The sequence below is a fragment of the Rhamphochromis sp. 'chilingali' genome, assembly GCF_963969265.1.
Source record: "Rhamphochromis sp. 'chilingali' genome assembly, chromosome: 12".
NCBI lineage: Eukaryota > Metazoa > Chordata > Actinopteri > Cichliformes > Cichlidae > Rhamphochromis > Rhamphochromis sp. 'chilingali'.
Window position 1 is genome coordinate 24,367,528 of NC_137939.1, and position 10,400 is coordinate 24,377,927.

The following is a 10,400-nucleotide window of genomic DNA, read 5'->3' on the forward strand; positions in this document are numbered from 1 at the left end:
TTGTGCCTGTGCACTTTGCATCTGCAAGCACAAATAATCACACTGTAAGAAAATAATTTAACAATAGCAAAATATATCTTTTTAAAAGATATGATTAAACTAACAGAGATTGAAACCAAGCTCAAAAGAAACAAGGTAGAGCCGATCTGCATTTATTTAATATTTATTGATAACTATAAATGCTAGTTATGAGGATCTTTATGACACCCTCTCCACCTTTAAGATTAGGCTCAAAACTTTCCATTTTGATAAAGCATATAGTTAAGGCTGGATCAAGTGACACTGAATCTTACCTGCAATAGGCCTAGGCTCCGGGTCATGATGTGCTGAGTGTTTCTTTTTCACTTACCTCTTTTACTCACTCATGTGTTTATACACCACTCTGCATGAATGCATTATCTCTGGCTCTCTTCCATGGTTTGTCTTTTATTCTGTCCTGCTCCCGTTCACCCACAACCACTTCTGGCTGCCCTCCCCTGAGCCTGGCTCTGCTTGAGATTATCATCATCAACATTTATCATTTATTTATTTATATAGCACTTTGGTCTACCAGGTGTGTTTTTAAAGTGCTATATAAAGTGCTGTACAATACTAATATGCACATAGTTACTTCATGTTAAGAGGGTTGTTAAATTTTTTGGGGGTGGGGGTTTCTCTGTATTATAAAGCCCAATAAGAAGCGCCTCAGTGTGACTGCTGTTGTGATTTGGCGCAATATAAATTGAATTGAACCGATTACTATTTAAACACTATAATTCGATCTGTACTTGAAAATGAGTTTTAGAAATTTATTATGAGGGAATTCATGGTCGGGTCAAAATGGACCTGAACCATAGCATGACGGCACAGAATATGATCAGAATGAAACATTTAAAGAGTTAGTCTTAAATGTTTACATACTGTTTCATACTTGGACGATGCAGCACTGACTTATGTAAAGCTGGATGCTGAATGATTGGTTGATTGTTTAAATCCCAGAAGGTTTGGGTGGTTCCTCCTTATGGAAAACAGAGAAGCGACTGGAAGCTGTTCACTCATTCATTCATCTCACTGCAGCCCAGCACTACGGTACTAAAGCTCCTCTGTTGCGTTGTGAGCACTAACAGCATTAGCTAGCAAACAACTGCTAAAATGACACGACTGAAGCGTTCAACGTGAAGTGGATGTCCAAAATGTGAAGCTCTGCCTGCATTTTTATGAACCTGAATCACCGGGGAATCCGACAATCATCATCATCATCAGTGGCACAGCGACAGCAGCAACGGAGGTGGTGGCTTTTCAGCAAGGTAAGACCTGGATCATCAATAAAGCCTGAAGCTAATTTCAAATTGGCTGCCTTAATGCGGCTTAGTTAGTCCATATTTAACGCTAAATAGCCTAAGGAGGATATGGTAACCGATATCAACAATCTTCAAAGACACACCGGACAGATAAGCAGACTATGATAGACACAGCGTTAGCTTAAGTTAGCAGCTAACTACTGACCTTAGCCAGCTGCTAGTCGGCTAATTGGTGGTGCTGATGCTGAGCTAACCAGGCTAACGATGAAGCTAAGGCAGGCTAAAGCTGCTTGTTTTAAAGACTAGCTTTTAACAAGTCTAACAAAAATTCATACTGTTCACAGATCTAATTTGGACTGCATTTAATGAAACCAGATTTTTATATCAAAAACCTAGGAAGTGAAGGCTGAGATACATTCGAAAAAAAAAATAAAGATGGGTACTTTGGACAGTTTAAAGTCAATTAAAAAAATGGAGAGGATTAATCCCACCACGCACACGCACATACTTATTACACTCGGTAAAATCTCAAATGTACAGTTAATATTTATGCATATTAGAAAATGAGTCATAAATGATAACATAAATGAATTATAAAATAAAGGACAGGAGTATTTCCAACTTCTTTAACATCTTGTGGAAAGGCTACTCCAGCTTCTTGAATCATACCTGATGAAAGCAGCATCAACTTGTTTTATTTCTGCTTTGTGGCAATAATGAGAAGCAAACAACCTGAGAGGCTTTCCTGTTTCATAAACCAATATAATTTCTGAGACATTTTCCAGTGCATAACCTGTTACTGTCATGTTAACAAATAAAAATGTAAATCAAAACTAAGCTTCCAGGCACCCTTGGCTTTAGTATAAGCATGCTAGTTCTTTCCTTCTGGTTTTAGTCAGCACTTATGCAGCTATTTGTAGATCAGAAAAAGAGTCTTACAATATTTTATTTTAGCTACACTAGTGTGGTGAAGGTGCTTGGAGGTTTGCACAATATGACTGCAATGTAGCCGTGCTAGTGCTATTTAAGTAATATCATAATAATATGGCATTGAATCACTCACTACAATCTTCAAAAGTCAACCATCACAAACGTACTGTGTGGGGAGCAAGGGGAAAACATGTAAAGCAGTCAGGTAGCGATGAGGTGCATAGCTGGAGTGAAAGATGGGTTCAAGGTGGCAGTGTGATTATATCAGAGATCAGCTGTAAAAAACCTTCTTGTTTGTAGTGCTGATAAACAGAGTGACAGCTTAGGTCAGACAGGAGTCTTCGTGGACTAATTTTGCATACGGCAGTGTGATTTGTAGCAGTAGTTGCAAGCAGGTGGAAGAGAATTGGAAGAGGTGAAGGTATGATCTGGAGAGAAGAGGAATGAAAGACAAATACCTGTCAACTCGTCAATACTGCTCAACCATCCAAAGTAAGTACACAGTATGCAAGAGCGACGAAGAGGACAGTGCAGGCAGGGTGGAGTCAGGGGTAACTTGTGAAATAAGGATAACCATAAAAGTGAAAGAGAAGGTTTACAAGATGGCAATGAGACTTCCTGTGACATAAGGTTTGCAGATGGTAGCCCTAATAAAAAATAAATAAAACAGAAGCCAGAGCTGGAGGTTGAAGATGTTAAGATATTCATCAAGAGTGACCAGAATGCACAAGATTTGAAATTAAATCAGAGGGTCAGCTCAGGTTGAGCTGTTTGAAGACAAAGTTAGAGAGGCAAACTGATGATTTGGTCATATGCAGGTGGATAGTGGATATATTAGGCAAAGGATGGTGAATATGGAGTTGCCAGGCAGAATGAAAAGAGGAAGAGCTCAGAGGAGGTTCATGGATATAGTGAAGAAAGAAGAAGACATGCTGATTCATAAAGGAAGCAAGAAGAAGAATTTTAGTGCGTTTTGCACAGCTATGGGTTCGTATTACAGTTTCTTTTGTATTGTCCACCACATAGTTGTGATCAGATCTCTAGAAACACAGTTTTTTCTGGAAGTGTAGGTGCATTTGATGACACTTGCTATGATGTTTAAACAAAACTTGTAAAAAAAAAAAAAAAAAAGATTGTTTTTTTTAAACATTAATTGTTTGTGCGTTTGTTTGTATGCATGCTGTCTATAGGATCATGTGGTGGGCCTGGCCGTTCCTGCCTGCTCTGGTGCTTCTCTCAGAGCTCTCTGTGGTGAGAGTCCAGACAGCACCGTGCCAAACCTGCAAAAAACTCACTGAGAGTTTCATTAAGGTAGTCCTTGTATCCAAAGAAACTGTCAATGCTTGCTTGTCTTCTTTGAGCAAACCTTAAAAAGAATGTTTTTAGGACCCTAACTTTTACTCTTTCTAGGGCTTGGAGAGAACAGCCAATAAGAACTTTGGGGGAGGAAACACTGCCTGGGAGGAGGAGAAGCTGGCTAAATATGCAACCAGGTAAGACTAAATTTTTGTTGGAGTACTTAGCAAATACCTGCTCATATATTCACAATGTCTAATACGACTAGTTCCGTCTTTTTGCTAAATTAAATTCACATAATAACTTATATTACTAGACATCCTGTCCTCTGCATATTTGTATGATAGTTTGTGTAATAGAGCAGGGCGATATGGCCAAAAATATTTATCACGATATATATTTGAAAATTTGCGATAACGATATAACCGACGATATAATTGATGCGAGACAAAATACAACTCCACAACATTACTAGCGCAAAAAGACAACCTTCCATTTATTTTCACTTAAACAAGAAGTTGGTTTTTATGTACATTAAAGCTTTATAAAAATGTAACAGTGCAAATGCAAATTCCTTGCTGAAAGTTTAACCAAAAGGCATTTCCAGTAGAAATGGGCTGACATATCCTGAGCATAACCATGTATAATATCCACTGAAGTTAAAAAGAGGTGCTTTGCAACATTAAACTGCAGTGTGCAGTATGTATTTTTCGGACCATAAGGTGCACGGGATTATAAGGCACATTAAGCGAAACAAAGCAGTCAGATAAATCAAACTTTATTAAACTCATTCTTCTTGCTTCCTCCACTTCTGTACCATTGATTCATTAATGTTGAATTCTCTGGCAGCTGCTCTATTCCCATGTTGTTGCAGTCTATTAATGACTAACCTCGTATTGTGGATGGATTATCTCAGTTGTTCTCCTGACTGAAGTTTGGTCCGTTTACAACATCCTGCCATGCGATTGCATTTGTCTCTAACCATGAAGAACCTTCACGTTAACTTTTATAAGTGGAAAAGTGTTAGTGTTCGTCCTCCAGCTTCACTGTTTATGTTATGCTAACATAGCTGTGTCGCTAGCGATCACGTAGCACATCATTATATACCAGCTAGCCCAACTTCAGTAACCCTACAAACGTCACTGCTGTTTAGTTTCCTGTCTTCATTTATGTTGGAAGTGATAGCAGAACTGTACGTTTGATTTTTTTCAGAAATCTCTCAGTCAGAACATGCAATATCATGCTTAGGTAACTAGCGAAACTAGCGAGCTAACTTCCGCTAGCTTCCTGCTAACTTCCGCTAGCTTCCTGCTAACGTCTAACTCCGTTAAATGTAATAACTTTAGTTTTCATGGATGCCTGGAAGTTAAACTTCATAGTTACACCTGGTAAAGCAGAAATGCTGATCGTTTTATTAAAGATGAAAGAATTTAGACAGTTTTTAACTCTGTGATGCTGCAGTGTTGTTTGACCTGAAGGATTACGGAGTTTAGGACCCAGATTACTCCCAGATTTAAGAGCATCTTAGTCCGACAAATATGACAATAACAACGGCCGCTTGCATGTTCTGCAAAAAAATGTGCTTTGTCGTGTATCTGACGGACAAACACCAAACCAGTTCCACATCACTGAAGTTGCACCATTTTTACAAACCAATTCTGGTTCATCTGTTTCACTCAACAATCGGCCATGTGCGTATGAAAACAAAGGCACTGCGCATGCGCGTTTTACTCCCATTCTATCGCGATATTTCATTTTCCTATCGTTGCCTAACATTATACCGGTATTACCGTGAACGGTATAATATGGCCCAGCCCTATTGTGTAATATATATATTTGCCAAAAGTTTTCTACTGGAAAAGGTGGGGTTAAATCATATTTAAGGGGTAGGATGTTCTTACTTCATGACTATGTTGCTGTCTCTGTCCAAACTTGTGTTCCAGTGAAACTCGCCTACTAGAGATAGTAGAATCTGCTTGTGAGAAAACAGATTTTGAATGTAATCGACTGCTGGAGCAGATAGAGGACCAAGTGGAGACATGGTGGTTCCACAGGTAAAAAAAGCTGCTTTCATGCATGAACCTGTGTTAAATTGAGATGAATTAGATCAGCAGGAAAAGGTCTTCTGACGCACATTTTGAAATGTAATTTAAAAGAATAAGTTGTCTGTAGAGTGTGTAGGTGGCACCGTCAGTTTCTCCTGTGTAATTAGGTTATGCTGATTTTTTTTAAATTTATTTATTTATTTTTTTATATCATGCCCCTGTCTTAACTTCCTAACTGATGTGATCTGTACATCCTACAGACAGCAGGAAGCACCAGACCTGTTTGAGTGGCTGTGTATAGAGGAGCTGAGACTCTGCTGTCCACCTGGACACTTTGGACCTGACTGCAAAGGTGTGGCTTTAAACACAAGCTGCCTTATGTCAGCACTGACAACCTAGTCGGTCCAAAAAATATTAAAAACGCATGGAACTCAGTGATGATAATCAGAATCATGTTAATTGTAGGTTTAAAGTGTAGCACTGATATCCTGCTTATCCCATACAGAGTGTCCATCTGGACCCGGTGGCACATGTGGAGGTCTGGGCCGCTGTGAAGGGGAGGGTACTCGCCTGGGAGATGGAGAGTGTGTCTGTGATCCCGGGTACTCAGGCCATCTTTGCCAAAGCTGTGCTGATGGTTACTACAGAGAGAAAAGCTCCAATAACAGCATAGCAGCCTGTGCAGGTGCCACAGATTCAGATAATGGTTTCCACGCTGTTAAATCCTGCCTGGGGTCATCTAAACTTGACCCTCACCCTGTGACTGTGTCTTTCATCCTTTGTAGCCTGCTACCACTCATGCAAGAAATGCTCAGGGCCGCAGGACTACAAATGTCTGGACTGCAAACCCGGCTGGATCCTTCATGACAACAAATGTGTTGGTGAGTTTGTGGCTTTAGAGGTCACTCAATAGCAATTCAGTGATTCGGTGCCAACTTTCTGTTGTTTGACATGGCTTGTATGTCTCCTAGACATTGATGAATGCGGTACAGAGCTGGCTCGTTGCCCTTCTAACACCTACTGTCACAACACAGATGGATCATATGAATGCAGAGGTATGCTCTTTTCTCTAGTTACTATTTTCATTTTCCTGGAACTTATTAAATCGTGCATATTTTGTGGTGCTGCTGTAATAAGAGGCAGGTTTTTAGTTACATCTGGAGCATATGTGATAATACAGTTTCAGTAAGTCTCATCACAAAATGTGAGTGGTGTTATTGTATGCTACTTCTCACAGTTCAAGGAATGTTTAAATCAAACTGCATAAAGACATGCACTCATTGGCCACTTGATAGTTATACTTTGCTCTTAATGAGTTGGACCCCCTTTTGCCTTCAAAACTGCCTTAATTTTTCATGTCAAAAAGTCAACAAGTTCCATTGAAATGTTCATCAGATATTTTGGTCCATATTCTCACGCTAGCATCATGCAGTTGCTGTAGATTTGTCAGATTAAAATGACTGATGGGAATCTCACATTCCACCACATTCCAAAGTTGTTCTTTTGGGTTGATGCCTGTGGAGGCTATTTGAGTACCGCTAACTCACTGACGTGTTTGTAACATCGTGCTTTATCCTATTGAAACGATGCTCGATGCACAGGCCCAAAGTGATCCATGAAAATATTCTCCTTGCCATTACACCACCAGCGGCCTGAGCCAGTGGTACAAGGCAGCATAGATCCATGTTTTCGTGCTGTTTATGCCAAATCTAGTCCTTGCATTCAAATGTCACAGCAAAAATTGAGTCTCATCAGACCAGGCAGCCTTTTTCTAATCTTATGTTGATCAACTTTGGAGAGGCTGTGTAAATTGCAGTCTGGATTTTCATTCTCAGCTGACAGCAGTGGCACCAGGTGTGGTCTTTTGCTGCTGTAGCCCATCTAGTTCAAGGTCTGATGTGTTGTGAGTTCAGAGATGGTTGGAATTAGTGGGTATTTGAGTGACTTGTTAGCTTCCTTTCAGCTCAAAGTATTCCAGCCATTGTCTTCTGACTTTTGGCATCAGCAAGACATTTTCATCCAGAGAACTGTCACTCATATTTTCTCTTCTCTTGGACCATTCTTTGTAAACATGGTTGTGTAGGAAGATGCTAGTAGATCAGTAAAGTACTCATAGCCAGGCTGGCGTCAATATCCATGCCACATTCAAAGTCACTTAAATCACCTTTCATATCCATTCTGATGCTTTGGTTGAACTTGTTTGCATGCTTGAAATGAGTCGCTGCCATGTAATTGGTAGAGATTTGTGTTAATAAGCAGTTAAACGGGTGTACCTGACATCGTGGCTGGTGACTGCACCTTGCAAACGCATCTTAATTTGAATATGAAATGCAAAACAGTTTAGTCCAATTACTGGTTAGTTGTTGTTTCTCTTTAGGTGGTGTAGGACAGAGTTTTTCTTCCACAAAGGAATTTGTGGGATTCCCAAAGAGGTTACAATTGTAATATAGTAATTTTAATTTATTTGATCTAACCTCACTTGTTGACTACAAGTTATTTTAAGTAGTAAGAAAAAACTGAAAAAAGGGCGAAGATATTTATCAAGTATGGTAACAAAGCCTCATTACTTTTACAGTAAAATGACTTAATAAATGTGCAGTGGAATTCCTGGTGAAAAAATGTTTATTATAGCAATATGTAATGCTGATCACTGCATTTCTGGCGTTTTGTAGGATGTGACCAGGCATGTGTGGGCTGCATGGGTAGTGGTCCTGCCCGCTGTAAAAAATGTGCGCGTGGCTACAGATTGAAGGGAGCGAAGTGTCTTGGTATGTATACACAAACTGGCTACTGAATCTCAACATCAGTTTCCTTTTCTCTTTTCCTGATGTGTTTAAACTTGTTTTCTTTGTGTCCTCTTACAGATATAGATGAATGTAGTGAACGTGCCATAGCATGCCCGGGACTCAATGAGGCCTGTATAAATGAGGAGGGCTCCTTCCACTGTGACTGTGCTAATGGCTTTATCAGAAGAGACAGCATCTGTGTTGAAAATAAACCTCCTGGTAAGAAAAAGCCATAAGGAATATGCAAACACACACATGCAGCGTACAGCTTTTCAGACCTCTTGGTTTCTTTTCCTTTTACCTCTTCAGCTGGCCCAGAGAAGGGACTCTTTGACGATATGACAGATGATGAGGTCCTTGTACTGCAACAGATGTTCTTTGGAGTGGTAATCTGTGCCCTAGCCACCCTTGCTGCCAAGGGTGACATGGTCTTCACAGCTATTTTCATTGGAGGTGTGGCTGCTATGGCTGGATACTGGCTGACTGAGAAGGGAGACTACATGCTGGACGGATTTCTGAAGGGACGCTAGACTGCATTGGACCGTAGCTTGAATAAAAAGACGGGTCAATTTGGGTAAATAGGAATCAGTTTGAGGCAAGAAACTAGCTTTGCAATGCTAGATTTTCAGGGATTTACTTGTGACTGGGGAATTAATTTAAAGGGCGTGGGTTAATTTATGTGTATGAGTTGCATAACACGGGAAGAAGGGAGAACTTAAAGAACATGAAGCCATGAAGCTTTAAGAGGAGTAACGAAGCATCACTGCACTGATGGAAAGGAACTGAACTTACTTCCCTACCTCAGCTGTGTTGGGAACAAGGGTGACATAAAGACCACTACTGATTGTGAAAATCTTATGCATTTGGATATGATGTCTGGTCTTTGTCTCTCTTGAAAAGATTTTTTTTTTTTCATCTACTCTATTCATGAAGTCCATCTGCGTTTTCCCCATTTCAGCTCTCCCTCCCTCCCATAGTTTGAATGGCACATGAGTTGTGAGTGTGTCAGGTTACTAATGCACTTGAACTTACCGCTGTGGGACATTGGGTAGGATGGAGATATCACAATTTCCCAAATTCCCCCAGTGAAGCACTCATAAAACTCTGGGATATTTACATTAAGAACAGCCATTTATTTATGTTCACAGAATAACTTTTTACCTCTTTGTCCCAGAATAATTCTTTGTAATAATAATGCATGATAAATAGGATTGGAAATGAAAGATACAGCACCCTATGTATTTATTTGTCCTACTTGGCATGGAAGATAACTTTTTAATAGCTGCTGGGTCACCAACATTACTTATTTAAGTACCAGGATCCTGTTACAGGAAGCAGGTTAAGCCAACAGTGCTGAGTTTGTTAACCCCGAGAAACGTTTTTTCAGTTCTAGAAATAGAGTTAACTACTTTTCATTTCCTCATTCAAAAGGCCACTGTTAAAGGTCAGAGCCAAGCAAATTATCCTGCAGACGTCAGAATAAAATCTGTAGCTGTCAACCTGTCTGAACTCCACTGAATGTTCCTAAAACAATGGGTGTTTATTGTTTAAATCATTTTAATCTGTATAAAGCTTTAGACACATGATGCTGGTTAATGATCACATTTGTCATGTTGTAATCAAGTGAAAATGAGGCTGCAAGAACTTTAAAGGGCACTAAAATGCAATTAAACATATTTTAAAGCGACTTGCTCCACATATTGTTGTTCGGTCATGAAATTTTGTCATCGTTTTGAAAGACAGTTTCTAAAGTTTGGTGTCTGAACCTGAACATATTTTCCACTGAAAATGGCCCAAACCAGTCTCGCTGCGTGTACCCAGATAGCAGTAGTGACCAGAAGTGGATCCATCAGCAATGCTGAATAGTCTAACATTTTCTGATTTAGTGTAAGAGACAGTAAATTGTGCCTTTTTACAGAGTCATCATTAAGCATAAACAAGCTAAATATAGTTGCAACTAAGTAAATACAACAAGGAACAAGTTAAGCTTATTTGTTTCAGTTTTATTTCACTGTTATTTTAGCTGTCTGGGAAGAGTTTCTCAGTTTCAGTTTGGACATATC

General features: G+C 39.6%; 1 protein-coding gene across 1 annotated transcript; it reads left to right on the forward strand.

Moving 5' to 3' along the window:
• The first annotated feature begins 1,026 nt into the window (after positions 1–1,026).
• Positions 1,027–10,266, forward strand: creld1b (cysteine-rich with EGF-like domains 1b). The gene is made up of 11 exons (XM_080897714.1): positions 1,027–1,286; positions 3,401–3,521; positions 3,621–3,703; positions 5,450–5,560; positions 5,812–5,903; positions 6,057–6,236; positions 6,337–6,432; positions 6,523–6,606; positions 8,224–8,319; positions 8,416–8,556; positions 8,647–10,266. Exons 2-11 carry the CDS (start codon positions 3,405–3,407, stop codon positions 8,865–8,867), a joined length of 1,221 nt encoding a protein of 406 aa, XP_080753840.1. The 5' UTR covers positions 1,027–1,286; positions 3,401–3,404; the 3' UTR covers positions 8,868–10,266.
• Positions 10,267–10,400: the final 134 nt, after the last annotated feature.

Bases quoted from the DNA above. Each gene is read 5' to 3' on its own strand.
- creld1b (XM_080897714.1), top strand. From the start codon at position 3,405: ATGTGGTGGGCCTGGCCGTTCCTGCCTGCTCTGGTGCTTCTCTCAGAG. The intron at 3,704-5,449 runs GTAAGACTAAAT...CTTGTGTTCCAG, and splicing joins CTGGCTAAATATGCAACCAG to TGAAACTCGCCTACTAGAGA. The intron at 5,561-5,811 runs GTAAAAAAAGCT...TACATCCTACAG, and splicing joins GAGACATGGTGGTTCCACAG to ACAGCAGGAAGCACCAGACC.